Below are 18,568 nucleotides of genomic sequence, written 5' to 3'. Positions count from 1 at the left end.
TGTCTATTAACGACAAATAATTTCGAAAATGCTATTTTAATTTAATTTAATTTTTTTTATTTCTGTTTATTAAAGAAAGACTGTAGGCCAAACCAGAAATTCGTATTTTTGCTGTTTGTTTACATTTTTTATGAGATTTGTGCCTTTAATTTGTGCGTCATTTAGCCACGCCCACGTAGCGTTCGTGAATGGTTACAGTGTGCCATCTAGTAACAGTAGTGTGGCAACGCAGCCGTAGAAACCATTATTTTGACCCTACTGCCTTGCCGTAATCTCCCCCTCCCACTAACGTCTTCCTGGACAAACACACGTGGATTTTACTGACGCCAAGCACAAACAACAATAACATGGCAAGCCACGGGCTCACCTACGAAGGCTGCAATTTCCTCAGACAGCGTCTGGTTTTGTCCACGCTCAGTGGGAAGCGCGTTAAGATAAAAAACATCAGGTCTAAAGATGACGAGCCGGGACTCAGGGGTGAGTTTTTTACAGATTCACTCCGCATGTGGCGTCGCAGTTAGCTCCGTGGCTAACTGGCTAGCTGTTACGCAGTTGGGAGTGTGTTCAGTCGCTGGGCGTCAGAGGAGGGAAAATGATGGGACAGTAGTTTGATAGTGACACGAGTGTGGTCGTACATTTGCCTTATGAAGTTGTGTCTTCGATAAGCGTGTCAAGGGGCGTCGAAGCAGTGATTTGGCAGTTTTGTTAGTTGTTTGAGGCGTCTTGGTGTGTCAGAATAAAGTTCACACTGTGGGTGGATTGTTTTTGAGTGCCAGACAAATTAAAAAATAAATTACCAGTTGACGTTTTTTTCAGTCTCTACATATAAATTCTGTCTTCTCCAGATTTTGAGGCCAGTTTTATCAGACTGCTGGACAAGGTGACCAATGGCTCCACGATAGAGATTAACCAAACAGGTGAGTGTTACAGCGAGGGTGTGATTTCGGTGTTGCCTTTGTCACAGACTGTATTTTATGCACAGTAATGACTGTTTACTGTTAAGGTGCAACGGAGGGGAGATTTCACCAACTCATCGACAACTTTGACGCATGATTAAAATTAAGATTTTTTTTTTTATTATGTTTTACTCCATGATTAACTTTTGCATTTAATATACATCTTCTCCCATAATATTTGTCAATTATGCCTCTCTTTAAGCTCGCAATCCAAAGGTAGAAATTATTTAAAGCTTTAAACTGTAAGGATGCTCAAATAGTGAAATTGTGGGCCTGTAGCAAGGTTTAAATAATGTCTTAAATTGACACATAATTATTATTGATTTTTAACGAATAAAATGTCTTCATTGGAAATCTTATGCATATTTCGTTGCAGTTCTGTATTTTTCCAAATAAAGCATTTATTGCTTTTGTTTTATATCTACAGTATGTTTTATGTGATTTTAATACAGCATATATGTGGATGTAAAGTGGATTACACTTAATAATTTGTGTGTTCTTGACTGTGTAGGTTAAGCTGTATTTTATTTCTTTGTTACTTTTGTTGCCTTAAGGCTTTGTAGACTTAAACCTGGAGTTTTGTATGTTAGGTATATTAGCTTTATGTGTAATGAAATGTGCTGTATAAATTTGTACCTTAGCAAATACTGCCATTCACTGTCTTTCTTAGGTACCGTTTTAGTTTACCAGCCTGGGTTGTTGTACGGAGGCACTGTGGAACATGACTGTAACCCGCAACGCTCAGTTGGGTACTATCTGGAGGCCCTCCTCATGCTGGGTCCTTTCATGAAGTCCCCTCTGAAGGCCACTCTGAGGGGAGTTACCAATGACCTCACTGACCCAACGGTAAGCTCATAAATATGTTCACCTTCCAACTTTTGTTCTGCATTTTTCTCTCCTGATTTAGTTGCAACTCATCCACCTCATGATCGCACTGGGTGGAGCTGAGCCGTGCATCTGCAAAGAAATGAACTGCGTGTTTTGTGGTGGAGTACACACCTCCCATTTCCATATGGACACTGCCCTCTAGTGCACACTTGATGATGAGCACGTTATACGTCAGTTAGGATCAACAGTGTTTCACATAAGAATTGGTGTGCGCACAGTTTGTGTACACATATTTTCAGAAGTTGATGTCACTGGGGTTCATGTTTTTGTAATAATTTAGACACTCATGTGTTGACTTGAGGCAGTTGTGTAACATGCAACTGCTCTCTGGTTTCCCTCTTGTAACACCCTTTTTTGCCACATCCTTTGCACAGAAGCCAGTCTCTGTATTGTTCTCTTCAACCCTTTTCTTTAAGGTGCATTGTTTCAAATTAGATATTGTCAACATATCATACAAAAAAGGAAGCCTTGCGAAGTATGAATTGAGGACATTGGAGAGAGGTGTTGTCATGGAAACTGAACAGCGTCTGTCTGTTGTTGTGATGAGACTGGGTTTATTCTAGGGTTCTGGAAGGTAGTTTTCAACTCACTGCAGGCACAAGAGTGTGCGTCAGGATTCAATCTCACTGTTCCTTGCCAGGTCGATCTGCTGAAGTCCACAGCCCTCCCAGTGATGAAGAAGTTTGGGATCGATGGAGAAGGCTTTGACATCAAGGTGAGGACCTCATGGTATTCTGTTTTTGTAGAGATGCATTCAAACCCAGGGATAGATAAGGAAACCATGCATGTCATCTTATATCTTAATCTGTCTCTTGTGTTACCCCCTCAGGTGGCGAAGAGAGGAATGGCACCTGGTGGGGGTGGAGAAGTAGTGTTTACATGTCCTGTCCGCAAAACCGTCAGGCCCGTCCAACTGACTGACCCTGGCAAGATCAAGAGGATCAGGGGAGTGGCGTATCCTTTTTAGACTTGCATTTTATTTCACCTTAAGCAAAATGAAAGTGATAGAAATACAGAAACGCCTCTTTACATTTTAGCCCTGGTAGCTTTTATGTGCTCATTTTAGTTTGATGAGTCATTTTTTTTGTAATAATAAAGAGATCAGTTCTGCACAATTATAAGTCCGGCCTAGTTACAATTACATCAACATGGCACAACTGATGTGTTATTAGTATTTAAAAAAAAAACCCCAAAAGGCCAGAGTAGCTTATGTTGAATCAATTCACAAATCATTTGTTTAAACTTTAGCTCAGTATCTAGTTATAAATGAGCACAATGTTGCTGATGAAGTGAAGTTTACACATTACTGGTAATATGAGTTGTAGGAAGCCATCGTGATTTTACACTTGTTACAATATACTAGCTACTAGCTTGATTTTGGTGTAATTTCTACATCACAAAGTGGGAACACAAACACACACTTTTGAATGGCGTGTCCTTGACATTTCAAACACAGATATTCAGTGCGAGTTTCTCCTCAGATGGGCAACAGGATTGTGGAGTCAGCCAGAGGCATCCTCAACCAGTTTCTTCCAGATATCTATATCTATACTGACCACATGAAAGGAGCCAACTCTGGAAAGTGGGTATCTTTGCTTACATTTATAAGCTGCTAAGCTTTACAGGGGTTTTCTATGTGTTTTTAACTCTCAACCCTTATTTGTGGAAACAGACTAAATCATTGTACTTGGTCAACCCCCCAGGTCTCCAGGCTTTGGTCTGACACTGGTAGCAGAGACGCTCAATGGCTGCTTCCTCAGTGCAGAGATGTCATCCACACCACAGGGGCAGGGAGACCCCATACTGCCAGAAGACCTTGGCAGAAATTGCGCAAAACTGCTTTTGGAGGAGATATATCGGGTAAATGCACACATGCACATTTATTACTGTGTAAAGGCTCTTGATGCCTGGCTGTACACAAAGGTATAACAGGCATGCTTGTGTGTGTGTGTGTGTGTGTGTGTGTGTGTGTGTGTGTGGTAAACCTGTGAATAAAAATAATGATATTATTAAACAAGGACGGATCCGAGCTGCAACTGAAAAAATGGTTAGATATGCCAACAGGATTTCTTTGTGCAAACAGGACAGAGCTTGAACATCAATGCTGGGGGTGCATGCAAATATAAAAAAACATCTTTCTTTGAGCATTTAACAAATACAAATATTTACTGCATTTAAGTAAATATTTCAGTTTTTGACTTGGAGGGGAGCTGACGTTTGCTGCTTTCAGGTATTTCTAGATGTATTACCGGCAGCATTAGACAACAATTTATTTCTTGCACATTTCCAAAGTGAGAGATATGCACATTTAAGTGCTTGAAAAAACAGCTGCTAGTTTACTGCTCACTGATGTTAAATATTTCACAATCGTATAGATGATTGTGAAATATGTATCAGGATGTCACAGCAGATTAAATTGTGAACTTCAGCTCAGACTTTAAAGCTTCCACAGTTATACGGCACAGTTGAATACTTTGGTTAACTAAAGCTTCTTAAGCTGTCATGTCAAGTCTCCTCTGACTTCGGGACCTGTGTGAAGGTAGGGAACTCGCACACAATTCAGAATATTGCACAAATAATACTGTTACGACATGTGTTACATGGACATGTTTGCAGGAAGCCAAAGCAAAATACACATAGACATGACTTCTCCTAATGACAGAATACTGTCAGCGTAACAGACTGTTAAATCTGGCAATGTCTGAATAATGCAGGTAACTGAAAGCGCTTTAATCAACTAGCTGATCTAAAGGGAACTGCCATTCAAAATAACAAGCCTATCCTGTTTTATTTGCATATCACAAGCAGGCAAAGCTGATTTCTGTCCGTCTTCATCAAGTCTGCTAGTAGTTGACTGAAAACATTACCATAAGGACTCTGCTGTATATATGTGCTTCCATTTGCTCCATCACAAGCAACTCTTAACATCGTTTATGGTGAGCTGTCACAGTTTTATGAGACACTCATATGTGAGCTTTAACAGTGAAACATCAGATGTTGACAACATGAAATGGAAGAAAGGGCGTGAGTGATTTGGATTTGCAAATTTTTGCATCAAACAGCCCACACCAGGCAGTGTGAAGTCTGTAAAAACTCCTCTCAGAAGGAAAGTTGCAGCATACACGCGCACAGTGTGCATGTGTACACTTGTGAGCACAGCTGTTCCTAGAAATTGCCCTTAGCTGGAATGCATTGTTGTTCTTGTGCATATAGCCCCATCCTATTTTGTCTTTGTGTACACACAATAAAGCTTGAAATCATGAATAGTGAATGTTGTAGAATATTGATATATTTATTGCAGTTGTAAAACCAACACCATTCTTTTTAGATATAAGCCAGAGCACGTGTCACTGAGTTTATTGATATAGATTTTCTATTGCAAAGAATACAGCATTATAGTTACAAAGTTGAACTCATTCATGATTCCACTTTTTGTTAGTTTTTTTTACTGTGCTGGGAACTCTCTTATCACTTAAAGTAAATATGGGCTTGAAACAATGTTGGAAAAGCTGCTGCTGCTTAAATAAAACTCCTGAATTCTTGGGGAATACCTGAGATACACTGTCAGCACACATTAGGCAACAATGAGATTGCACTTGTTTTCCTGCATTCCCTGGTAATAAACCTCGCCTGCATTTCAACTGAAAGAAACTTGTTTGTGGACAGACTTGCAATGTGGAGAGCAGCTTTTGTTTAGGTAGATTTTAGAGCACTTGATTGCATTTTCTACTTTTAATTAGGACATTATGTTTAAAAAAAAAAAAGAAAGGAAAAAAAGTAATCATGAAAACGGTCATTTTTATTTTTTTGTGGAGGAGCAGTCGGCCTGTGTCAACTGAGGAAAAACATTTGAGAGACATCTGAAATGAAATCAAATGAGATTTTTAAGTTAAACTAGACTGAAGACCAAGAAAATGGCAAAATTAAGTTTGTACATTCAGATCTACAGTAGCCTCAAAGGGTTCTGCCTTAATATCAAGTAATTACCTCCCTCAATATGTAAAAAGTGTAATGTAATGCAGTATAATCAGTCATTCCTTCAATTTTAAAATGTATTAACAAGAAAAAAAATGGTGCAGTGTGGGGTCCAATAAGCCATTATTACAACGGAGTATATAAATATTTGTGGTTTCAGAGTGCAGTGGGTCACACATTTGACAAACAAGCAAAAACTTTCCTGGGAAGAGAGGCAGATTCTTTGGGGAAGGTATCAGCCCAAAACGTTTAATATGCAAAGCTTCCGTAGTAGTAGCAGTGTTTACAAATAATATTTCATAATAAGGATCAGGATTGTGATTGTACTGTTTATAATTGTACATTTACATATTGCCCCAGTTTCTTTCAACCTTACAGCTCATGTCCAATGACAGGATTTGCGCTCATAAATTGTTTAATTCTTCGAATACGCGAGCCGATTGGGTAACGTGTCAGCTGAATAGGCTGTGTTCAAACAGATTTAATCGATTAGAAATTCCTGATGGTTGTGACCACAGAAATCCAAAAAGTGAGACTTTTATTCATTTAGTTATCTCTGTGTGTGTTGAAAGGTTTGCTGTGTGTAAACCGTCACGTCGCATAGCCACACAGAGGAAAAAGCCATTTCACCAGAATACGTACAATGGGAGTCTGTGAATCATGCTTGCCTCCACATGGTTCTGCCTCTCTGGCCTCTCTCATAGGAGCCATGTGAGTCAAGTTAGCTGATCAGGGTAGTGCTGATTATCTCTGAAAGGGGAATATTGTTGGCTACATCTTCTTAATTCCAGGGAACAGAGTGCAGAGCTAATATCTCTCATTAGCTTCCTTGGAGGGTGGTGGGTTAACAGGGGCCTTCTGCTTTAAGTTGCTTGGCTTTTTAAAAGCTTTAACTGCTGCTGGAAGAACGGGTAGATCATTTGAATAACTGCTATGTGTTATACCGAACTGTAGCAGGAGGACAGAGTGATTGCTAGAGCTGAGAAGCAAAAAGAAAACTCTGGAGTTAAAAGGATTTAATTTTATTTTGGGGGGCTGGAAAACTTTGTTTTTGAAATCTGAGGAAAATCAAAGGGCGCAGGTGCCCTGTATGTTTGGCTCTGTTTGTTTTATGGTTAATCAGTACAGTCTTCTAGTTGTAAACCAGTTACTCCATGGACATTTTGTTTTTGGAAGCAGCATCTACACAGGAGCTGACGTAAGTGGTGCACTCTTTCAATTTTTACTTTTTTTTTTTTCATCATGGAATAAATTTTTGTATAATACTTTGCAGAACGCACCACACTTGTGTTTGCTATTTGCATTGTTTTCCAAAAAAGAGTTACAAAAAGAGATTAACTGTATTGGTGATCATGGAACAGGTTTGTGGAGAAAGCGTCCATTATTTTTCATTTAATGCTAATGAATTCATAAGCTTGCTTAGGAAACACTATGTTCCTCACCTGTTGGGCAACTTGTGAAAAAAAAAAAAAAAAAAAGAATATCTATATTACCTAATCTATCATTTCTAATGAATTTAAATCAATATGTGTTATATAGACCTACAGGTTCAGGTCAAATATATCTGTGGATGCTTAGAAGTTAACCCTCAATTATTTGCTTTACTGTCTGTTTTTGGGCGGCTGGGAAAGGGATTAACTTTCATTCAAAGGAATTAAGGGACTTTTCCATTAGGCCTTGTGGTTGGCTGATGGCCTCTGGAGACGGTCTCTGGAAGGCAGGGCCTGAAACTGGTGGTTAGAAATGGTGCTGTTGTGTCATGTTTCTTAGTTTGTTCAGAAACCGTTTTAGGTTTCTTTTCCTGTTTGGTCCAGAGCAGCTCTGAGAAGAGTAAAGTGTAAAATAGCTTTTCAGAGGGGATAAGATGAGATGCAGTAGCAGAGCGGACAGGACAGGGTTAAATGTTACATAGACTAACAACGGTAAACCTCTAACAACAAGTCATTGTTGTAATGTGTTTCACCTAATAAATGATGAAAACGTCACCATGGTTTCCATGATGTGATTACGTAATTGAATCAAAATTCTGCTGACGAGCTGTCATGATGCCATAATTGGGCATGACTGAGCTACACAAGTACGTTGTTAGAACGGATCAGGTTAATGCTGCATATCGCATGTCAAGAAATGACTAAAACTACCAGTGGACAACCATTTTAAAGGTCAGACTATAAAATGTTCTTGGGTGTGTCCAGTTGTGCACTGCACACAGTGGGAAATCACACACTGAGCTTTTTTAGAGCAATAGCATGTGCTCTCTTGGATATTGAGTGGATCATTTGTCTAAATATTTAACATGTAGATGGAATTGGGAGTGTTAGTGTCATTTGAGAAAATGGTAGGAAGATGACTGGAAAGTCGACTATAATACATTTATGTGAGCAAGAAAGAAGAAAAAACACGTTAGTGACAACTTGCCAAACAGTTTCAAGACTTTTTAATTATATTTAATTGGAAAAAAGTTGGTTTTTTAATGAAAAGTTAGTCAAACAAATCTACACAGCTTTCACTCTACAATCCCACTGTCAAGAAGTTGATTTCTCTGAATGTTTCCACCTCCCTGACGCATTTCAGTGTTGTTTTTGGTTGCTGACACACGACCCCCGCCCTCCTGTCTCCCTCTGTTTTAGGGTGGCTGCGTGGATTCATCCAATCAGAGCTTGGCGCTGCTCTTGATGACCCTTGGCCAACAGGACGTGTCGAAGGTTCTCCTGGGACCCCTCTCCCCATACACGTAAGACCCATTCAAAAATTAAATGTACAGATGGCAAATGAGGAACCCGCTCAATCCCACGTTTAGTTATTCTTCTACTAGTCCTCTTTTGGCAGATGACAATATCCCAAAGTTCACATCAAGTGCATCAAATGCCAAAATAAGAAGCTGAATAATACTCTGTACAGCTGGATCGTCAGAGAGGAGGGGAAAAAAGTCTGCATTTCTTAAATGAGCACAAAATGAATCCATTTCCACTGAAATTTAACCCACTCCACTAAAGATTCAGGGTTTCTGGTAAGAGCACTCTGATGGTGGCATGCAACCACAAGGGTTTGTTTACTCAGTGTCCAATTTTAATTTGATTACTTTGAGTAACATGTGCGATCAGATCAAACTGTTCAGATTCACATGGCTTTGCAGGGATTTTTTTTAATAGGCTCATAATGGGTGGCACCTAAGATAATGTAAACTTTTGCTAAACTACATCTTTGTAGTTTATAATAATTTAATAAATACTGTGAAATATTTGATAAAGTCTAATAAGTCTTGTTTTTGTTACCCTGCTTCTACTTCTAACCTCTTTGGGTGTGCTGCATTTTAAATGCATGATTTGTGTGTGTTTGATTACTTGCAAACAACCCAAATAAAATAAATAAAAGTACAGCAGTGTAAAAATAGCTGAGCACTAACCTTGTTCCAGATGTCCGTCTTCTTGAATGAGGAGCGAACTATGAACTGTCCATTTTCAGTTATCATGGTACCGGTGCTGTGTCCCTCTCAAGTACAGTACTATGATAACTGAAGATTGGCAGTGCCATCACAATACACTCTTCCTGTTATTCAGGTAACACTACATCAGTTTTGGATAATTTCTGTCAAGGTTTACAGTTTTAAAAACAAAAACATGCACCTGTTAAGTTTTTAGCTTTAAAAAACTTTGTATGAGAAAATCGAGGGCTAATGGTCTTTATTAACATGAAACTCTCCTTTCTCTGTCTATACAGGATCGAATTCCTCCGACACATCAGAGATTTCTTCCAGATTATGTTCAAGATTGAGGTCCAGAAGCCTTTAGAAGACGAACGGAAAGGGGGCGATAAGGTCCTGATGACCTGTGTAGGTGTTGGATACAGCAACATTAGCAAAACCTTGAAATAAATTATTTTTTCATAAATGTTCTCATTTTGTTTTTATTAAATGTTAAAGTTATGACATTAGTTATTTGTGTGTATAAAAGAAAAGTGAAGTTAACAGATATCAGTCAGACATTTAAGTGCTATTATTGATCCATTAATAACAGCTTCTTCTTTTCTTTAAATGTAAATCTCTCTAAGTCTCAAAAAAAACCAAACATTCTCACCCTAACCTTTAAAAAATTCATGAGAATTAGTTACATTTCCTAACTAGTTCAATTATATCAGTATGAAGTTATTCTTTAGATAAGTAGCTGGTCGCGATGTCAGGTACAGGTCATCACATCTGCTGTGATGTAAAGCTGAACGACCCAACAAAGGAGCTGGGAGGAGTTATTCCTCTTGGCCACACAGACACTTGAGTGTTTTTCCATAATCACCGGACACTTCAGACTACACAAGGATGGGGAGAGAGAAAATAAATTAATTGGTTGTTTGTGACACACACCACAATAAACAATAGTTAACATTTAAACATGTTTATGTTGAGTCTAATGTTATAAATTCATAACATAACTCCTGTTTATACTGACCTCTAGCTGACTGTAGAGGGAACATCCAAACAGCTTTTTGTACTCTACTTTGATGTCTATCAAATCAATCTCTGAGCGACTGACGAATATCCTGGTCAGAGTGGACTCGGTGGTCCCTGCACCCTGGACAAAGTATAATTTGGAAAACAAAGGCATTCGTCCTTTAAGCCAAGGGCTTCAAACTCTGGCTAGACATGGTATGGCATGCGTTAATTTCATATTGTTTCACATAGAAAAATGGTCTCAACAAGATACAATGCAGGCTACCTTACAGGTAAGAACCTGTTTTACAACTTCTGACAGAATGGCATATTTAATTAAAATAAATTCTAATAAAAATGAAGGTTAAAATTTGTTCTTATTTTAGTCTGACATGGGCATGGACTCAAAGATGTAGTTTGTTACTATGCAGACTTCTGGTATTATGTTGCGTATGCAGTTATGCTGCACTAGTGCGTTTGGTGTGCACAGACAGACATGCTGTGCAGATAGTTATGACCAGATTTCCCATAATTTATAAACATTTATATGCAGGCCAGATTCAAATCTGCAAAGGGCCACATTTGGCTCGCAGGCCTTTTACACATGTGAAGATGCGGGGGGTTGTTTGTTATTTATTTTGCAATACTACTGTCAATAGTTAGCCTATGCTTTCTTATTCAGACTGTTGACACATTTCAGCCAGTGTTGGCTGTGCTGGTCAAGTCACTAACAATAAAATGTGGTCAGCATTCCTTTCCACATCACTGGTGACCAATACAGTCTGCTGTGACTGAAAGAGTATGATGCAACCATACAGAATGTGAATTTTGCTGGGCAGACATTTCTGGTGTGCATAGAGGTTTAGAAAGGCCCTTATGACACAGATGGACAAACTGACCAGTTGCACAACTCACCTTCATGCTCTTGAAAAGCCTCTCAGCGAGGTATGCTGGGACGTTCTGCACACACTTAACTAAAAGAAATGAGTTAATATATTAATTTGAAGTGCTCAGATGAGGAAGACATGGCGATAAAAACGAGCCAGTGATGTAACATTTTGCTCACCGACAGCCACAAGTAGTTTCTCCAGGTTTCCAGACATCTCGCTCTTAATGCTCTCCTGCAGAGTCTTCTTGCTAATATTCTTGTACTCAATCAGAGCTGCCAAAATACATTGAGCTGAGATTAGTTTTCTCATATTGAACTTGTAATACACTTTTATTTTTGCCAATTTGGTAGCGGTTCTCAGTGAGATGTGTATCTGCTGGTAGGTCCATCATAGCCCATTTTCATGATTCAGTTTAAAACGAGCTTTGGTGGAGCTCCTCGGTTCATTGCCTGTCTGAAACAAGCAATTTCTTTAAGCCAGCTTTCTTCTGAGCAACAGTGCCATTTTAAAAGAAGGTTTAAACTGGCTGGATCTGCTATGGTGACAGCAAGAGGTGTGTACCTTAGATCAGCGGCCCCCAACCTTTTTTGCGCCACGGACCGGTTTATGTCCGACAATATTTTTACGGACACATAACACACGGGAAAAGACCCAGGGAAACTGAGTTAATGATAAAAAAAATAATGATGAAAACCGATAAAAACCCTGAAAACCATAAATTTCACACCCGAGCCTCAACTCTCGCGGCCCGGTACCGGTCCGAGTCCCAGGGATTTGCGACCGCTGCCTTAGATTGCCCTGAATGGATAAGAATATCCCCTCTCACTGGCATAATACAAAGCCAAGAGTTAGAAAAAAGCGTCTGAAACAAACAATTTAGAGCGACCAATAGCAGAAAATTTTAAAAAGCATAATAAGTTCACTTCAACAGCCCACAGAAGAATAATGACTTTGCTTATTGCACCATCATGAGATTGCGTCTTTGGGTTTTTGTGTCTTGAACTCTATCGATAGATACTGTCTGAACTATTGGAGTCTATCTATAATGTTTTTGATCAGGTGTCAGTGGGAATAAATCCTGATAAAATGCCTTTTAGTGTCACCATGGCATTTGACTAAAAACCTACTAATCAAATACGCTTCCATCAGCCGTAGCTTTCTTAGTTATAAATAGCATACTTGCACTGTCATGGTGATCATATTAGCATGTTGTTCTTCCTAAACAGCCTCAGAGTTGCAAACTCTCAGTACTATTTCTAAGATGCTATTTATCCACAGGATGAATGATAGGTCGGAGATCTACCCACTTTGCCGGAGCTGGGGAACACTTCTGTGGCACAGGATGTCAATAAACTTCCCCTCATCGGTTCCCCACTTCTTCTCTCCTGCTTCATACAAGGCCTGCATGGATTCAGAAGAAGTATGAGTACAATATTGTTGGACTAAACTAAAAAAGAAAGACACAAACACACAGAGTTAAAGTTCAACGCAAGCATACTAGATCAACTGAATCCAACATGAGAGAATTTCAACATGCTTTCAACATAGGTGCAGGTTGAGACTTGCATCACCCAGCGAGGTGCGTTAGCTGAGATGAGTGATGCCACCAAACTCTGAATGAATTAACCTAAAAAAAGTTACCTCAGTTTGAAAAGCAAGGGTTCATACACAAATGAACCAAACGTGAAAAAGCATACCTTAGCGTCAGCTTTTGCTTTGGCAGCATCCACGTTGGTGGTCTCATCTCTCTTCCCCTGTGAGGGAGGACGGGTTTGTGAGTCGAAGAAAAAAAAATGAAACTTTGAAATAGGCTATAATGATATCCTCACAATTCAATATTCTAAATAAACACTGTAACTTAATAATCGAGACCTCACCAAAGAGCTACAAGTCGTCTTCTGCTTTTCTCAACAATTTAGCTCTTGAAATTATTTACAATGGAGCAATTCATTTAGCTCACACAGGACATTATTTTTATTTGCTGCATTTTTTCCTACAATCAGTATTTGGATATGAAGAAATCAAGGTGCTTTAAAAGTACATTTCTAAAACATAAACGCTGACTGCACACCTGCTGACTGCAGCGAATTTCAATGTGGGTGTGGTTCTTATTGTTGGGAATGTTATGTCATCTGCTGTAATTTCATGTGCTATACCTCGGCCAAGATCAGCAGTGCTTTTCCATAATCTCCAGATACCTCCGACTGCAGGTCTTGAATCATCGATCTTCCCGTTTCTCCAATGAGACGGCGCAATACATGAAAATTTCACAATACCGCAGTACATCACAAACAGCTGCCACCTCATTTATGATTTCAGTTTCATCAGATATATTTGAAATACTGTGTGTTAAAATGTCCTACTTGCTAGGTATGCTTCAGACAGTTCTCGGATCTGCTTGTTGGATCTCGAAGCAAATATTTCTGTCAGAGTACTTTCTGTGGTCCCCGCACCCTGTATGCACAAGGATATACAAATGAATAAATAAATGATAATGTCACAACATCCATCCATCCATTTGCTTCCGCTTATCCCAGGGGTCTCGAACTCCAGGCCTCGAGGGCCGGTGTCCTGCAGGTTTTAGATGTGTCCCTGATCCAACACAGCTGATTTAAATGGCTAAATCACCACCTCAACATCTTAAAGTTCTCCAGAGGCCTGGTAATGAACTAATCATTTGATTCAGGTGTTTAGACCCAGGGTGAGATCTAAAACCTGCAGGACACCGGCCCTCGAGGCCTGGAGTTCGAGACCCCTGGCTTATCCTTTTCAGGGTCGCGGGGGGCGCTGTCATAGGGCGAGAGGCGGGTACACCCTGGACAGGTCGCCAGTCTGTCGCAGGGCCAACACACAGGGACAGACAACCATTCACACCTAGTGACAATTTGGATTATCCAATTAACCTATCCCCACAAGCTGCATGTCTTTGGACGGTGGGAGGAAGCCGGAGTACCCGGAGGGAACCCACGCAAACACGGGGAGAACATGCAAACTCCACACAGAAAGACCCCAGCCTGATGGTGGAATTGAACTCAGGACCTTCTTGCTATGCGGCAACAGTGCTAACCACCGCGCCACCGTGCTGCCCTAATGTCACAACAATACAGTTTAATACATGTAACACTGAAGATCAAGCTCTTATCAACCCAATGTTGACATGTGCTATATAAATAAAAAAATATCATATTGAACTGTTAAAGTCCAAACCATAAGTATAGCAAAATTAGATTAGATTAGGGTTTATTGTCTACTTAGAAGAAATTTCCTTGGACAAGCCAGTGGAACATATCATGTAAGATAACACACACACACACACACACACACACACACACACAAGCACCAAACACTTATTTACAACTTCACCTATTACCAAACAATAATTTGACTGATAATGGCACTAGAGAAAATTTAAACCTTTTAAACTTACAGATTGGTACCCTGAACCTTGTTCCTGAGGGCATCTATTCATCCTCATTATAAAGGATGTAATTTTTTCCTTAATTTTCAGACCGTGTTTTACACCGACTCTTCAAATATCTTCAGGGGGAAGATGAAGAGAGCATCCCAGTTATCAGCCCTTTAAATCAAATGTTGAATTTGGGATCTGAGCTTGACTGAAAGGTTGACAAACCAGTAACACCATAACGTATATTAGATTCAATAGTTGCCCTATGGAAGAGTAACACAATATTTATCCACTCCATGGACACTAAGCCTTCTTAAAGCACTGACTAATTTGTGAGCACACATGCTCCACATGATGAAGCCACTGTAACTGACAATCAAAGTGAACCCCTTAAAAGTTGTCACTTGTTCAGCCTTTTCTCCACTAATTAAAACCGGGCTGTAATCTCCAATAGATCTTCTTTCTGTAATATTCTTTACATTTCACATTATACTTAATCCAGACAAATCTTTAGTGAACGAATTATAGTGCATGTCAAATTTAGAAATTATTTTTGTAACTTTTATTTCTTCAATCACTGAGTAAATCATCTTTTAGAAAATAGTTTTAAAAACATGATTCAAATTATCTTAGTTTAACAAAGTCTTACCTTCATAGCTTTGATGACTTCATGACAGTCATAGAGAGCAGGAGGCATTACCAAGGCTACTAACAGGTCTTCAAAGTCTCCACGAGTGTCACCCTTCAGGTCATCTATTAATGTCTAATTGGGAGGAAAAAAATCAAGTCCTGCTCCAATAATGAGAAACTCACTTTGGCCTTTGTCTGTGTCAACATCAAAGAAAGAAAAAGCTTCAAAATTAAACAGGCAAGTGTATTTATATACCCTTCCTGTGGCTTTCTCATAAGCCTTGGCGATGAGCTGACGCTGAGGATTGCTTCTTTGGGTCAACACATCGATCAGAGTCTTTTCTGTTGTACCTTTGAAGAAAACAACACCAAGCAAACTTTTAATTCTTTCAGTTTATTTAAAAAAAAGTGTAGAACTTTCATCAAAGTTGTCATTTTACTTTATGTCTATTATCAACCTCCTATTGTATGGTGAGGGTGAACTGAACTGGATCTCCTTCTTTCAGCTGCTCACAAAGCAGATCATCTGCTTCTGTCTCACCATGTCGCTAGCATCCTCCTCTCTCACACCAACTCTCTGCATGTCCTCCTTCATTACATCTATGAACCTTCCTCTTTGCCTCCTTGCTGGGAGCTCCATCTTCAGCATCCTCTGCACATGTCCAAACCATCTCGGCCTTGCCTCTCTAACTTTGTCTCCAAAGATCTCAAACTGAGCTGTCCATCTGTTGTAATCTTTTCTATTTTCTTAAGAGAGTCCATCCTGGTCACTCCCAAGAAATTCTGAGCATTTTTAGTTCTGACACTTCCAGCTCAGCCTACTGTCTTTTGGACAGTGCCTCTGTCTCCAAAACATACAGCATAGCAGGTCTCACTAACGTCCTGTAAACCTCCCTTAACACTCTTGCTGCTATTTGAACTGGATAACAGATAAAGATTTCCCTAATAGTTCATCCACTCCATTTTGAACTTGAATGTATGGCAACTTTTCTTTTCGATTAATAAAGTACCTGAGTGTATATGTGAATGAGTTCACCTTGCTTTATACTTCCTACCTTTTTATACTGCAATCAAAAGGCACATGAGCACATTTGCTGAAGTGCTTTACATATCAGTCAGATATAGTAGAGCATCTACAAAAATACATCGATGATGGTAAACCATTAGCTTACCAAGGCCCTCCATGGCCTTCCTGAGAGCAGATACATCTTCATCCACGTTGAAATTTGTCTTGTCCTTCACAGTTCCTCTTGCACTGGACTGATAGACACAGATGCATGCCAATGAAAACTAATCCACAGGTAAAAACTGTACCATGTATCGTGCTATAAAAGAAGAGCAGGTTGTACTTACTGTCACAGTCAGTGAAGAGGGGTTGTCTAAGAGCAGGTCCAAGTCATCCTGAAACACAGAGATGGTGACCACCTTCATTTTCTCTTATTTTGAGCCTACACGGATACAAACAGACATCTATGTAGAAGTACTTACCCAAACAGACATTTTGGTGGTTTAAGGGAGGCGTTTTACGCTGCAGAGAAGAAAGAAAATAAACTATTAGCACCTTAATCGTGTTGTAATGTAGCTTCTTAAGAGCTGACTCATGCTTTAATGGATTTTGTTCTAGCTGCAGATCGCCATTCCATCTAATCAGGGCAGCGCTTTTATGGGCATTGATGTGGCATCACAAATAAATCTGTAGGGTACAGGGTACGATAATACAAAACTAACTAAAGTCGAGAGAACATGTGCGCAAAAGGAACTACAGAAAAGCAAACAAGTAAGATCCGAATGTGGACGAGGCAAATCTAAAGAACAAATTTCCTTTAAAAAAGACAACAACAGCACATACAGGAAGCTGATAAAAGTTTTAAAAATGTGTTCTTTTTCGTCTTACCTAGAAACAAGGAGAAGATTGAAGTCTGAGAACGAATTTCACAAATGCGTAAAAAGTCGCCACACCTTTCAAAGGGGTTGATAAGCAACGCCCACTGTGGGCTGGCGTACCGTGAATCACAGAGTACGTCTCTCATGAACTCCTCACTCCTGCAGAGAGTCAAGAGAGATTATGACAGGCTCTTTGCGCAACAGCCGAACTCACTGCATTTCTGAAATATTTTGGATTCCATTTAGTACCCACATAGAGCTTTTACTTTGATAGTAGTAGTAATAGGTGTATTTAAACACCTATTATCAGTAATTTATCAAGCTTCAAAATGAAAATACTCTTTATGCGATGTAGATCACAATTAGCTGGTACGGATGAAAATCCTGTCTTTGATTTTATATCTATATAAATTTCCCATAAGTATGATTAAAATATATGTCATTACGTTTTCTAACAAGTATGTGTTGATCAGAGATGGGCAGTAACGCGTTACTTGTAACGCGTTACTGTAATCTGATTACTTTTTTCAAGTAACGAGTAATGTAAGGGATTACTATTGCAAAAACGGTAATTAGATTACCGTTACTTTCACGTAGGAACGCTGCGTTACCGCGTTACTAAAACCGTGATTTTTTGCGAGAACGTCTCATGACAGTGACGTAAGCGAGTGCGACGTTCGTGACAACAGCTGTCTGCAGATCATAATATATCGAGTGCGGGACAGAGTGTAGCATGCAGCGTTTAAAGCGTGGAAGTACTGACCTTATTTTGAGTTTGAGTCCATAAAAAGTGACAAAAACATTAGTGTCCGTTGTGCGTGGGAAGAAAACTTCTTTTTACAGCGAAAAAACCCCTAAACTTCCAAGCAAGCACCGAGTGTACTACGACGTAATGTGAAATTCACAGAGAAACTCGCGGATTCTTCCACTGACCGCTGCAGCACACCTGCACCAGGGTAAACCTCCTCCGCCTACCCCAGTCCTGCTTTACAGGTGAAAATAGAGCAACAGGACCGCTAGTCTTTGATTTTATTTATTTTCTGCTGTGTTTTACTTGCATCTATTTGAAAGAGTGAGTGTAAACACAAAAAAATATTTTATGTGCTGGAATGTGCAGAAAATAGGTTTAAATGTTAAACAAATTTCTTCCAGTCAGAGAATGTTGCATATAATTTAATTTTTGCTTGATGCATAAAGTTAAAAGATTAAAACTAATAAAACAAGTTTTAAAAAGAGACTTTTCCATTTGATTACATTTTGTATGATGAATTATGCAGAAAAAGTAGAATTGGGCTGAAAGATCTATCGCTTTATCACCTATTCAGGTTGTAAATCGTGTTTTTAAAAAGTAACTAAGTAACTAAGTAACTAAGTAATTGATTACTTTTGAAAATAAGTAATCAGTAAAGTAACGGGATTACTTTTTGGGGGAAGTAATCAGTAATTAGTAACTGATTACTTTTTTCAAGTAACTTGACCAACACTGGTGTTGATTAGGTCTGTGTACTCGTTAAGC

The 18,568-nt window shown here is 39.3% G+C and overlaps 2 protein-coding genes across 4 annotated transcripts; one reads left to right on the top strand and one right to left on the bottom strand.

The window, feature by feature from the left end:
- The first annotated feature begins 207 nt into the window (after positions 1-207).
- rcl1 (RNA terminal phosphate cyclase-like 1) lies at positions 208-9,713 on the top strand. Of its 2 annotated transcripts, none has more exons than XM_003444349.5 (9): positions 208-477; positions 846-917; positions 1,627-1,802; positions 2,485-2,559; positions 2,674-2,798; positions 3,301-3,426; positions 3,548-3,704; positions 8,450-8,553; positions 9,540-9,713. In XM_003444349.5, exons 1-9 carry the CDS (start codon positions 348-350, stop codon positions 9,691-9,693), a joined length of 1,119 nt encoding a protein of 372 aa, XP_003444397.1. In that variant the 5' UTR covers positions 208-347; the 3' UTR covers positions 9,694-9,713. The 2 variants fall into 2 exon arrangements, with proteins under 2 accessions (XP_003444397.1, XP_025765134.1); XM_025909349.1 differs by lacking the exon at positions 208-477 and adding an exon at positions 531-750.
- A 189-nt stretch (positions 9,714-9,902) lies between these two features.
- On the bottom strand, positions 9,903-17,201 carry anxa3b (annexin A3b). 2 transcript variants are annotated; one of them, XM_003444348.5, is made up of 14 exons: positions 17,063-17,201; positions 16,657-16,696; positions 16,522-16,569; positions 16,341-16,428; positions 15,425-15,519; positions 15,188-15,301; positions 13,496-13,586; positions 13,289-13,368; positions 12,830-12,886; positions 12,440-12,533; positions 11,309-11,404; positions 11,158-11,216; positions 10,262-10,384; positions 9,903-10,121 (listed from the first exon to the last, which is right to left on the bottom strand). In XM_003444348.5, the coding sequence occupies exons 2-14, from the start codon at positions 16,666-16,668 to the stop codon at positions 10,062-10,064; spliced, it is 1,017 nt and encodes a 338-aa protein (XP_003444396.1). In that variant the 5' UTR covers positions 16,669-16,696; positions 17,063-17,201; the 3' UTR covers positions 9,903-10,061. The 2 variants fall into 2 exon arrangements, with proteins under 2 accessions (XP_003444396.1, XP_025765135.1); XM_025909350.1 differs by lacking the exons at positions 16,657-16,696; positions 17,063-17,201 and having other exon boundaries at positions 16,522-16,614.
- Positions 17,202-18,568: the final 1,367 nt, after the last annotated feature.

The sequence above is a fragment of the Oreochromis niloticus genome, linkage group LG7 (assembly GCF_001858045.2).
Source record: "Oreochromis niloticus isolate F11D_XX linkage group LG7, O_niloticus_UMD_NMBU, whole genome shotgun sequence".
Classification (NCBI taxonomy): Eukaryota; Metazoa; Chordata; class Actinopteri; order Cichliformes; family Cichlidae; genus Oreochromis; species Oreochromis niloticus.
The sequence above is the reverse complement of the archived record's forward strand: the minus strand, read 5'-3'. Positions and strand labels throughout refer to the sequence as shown.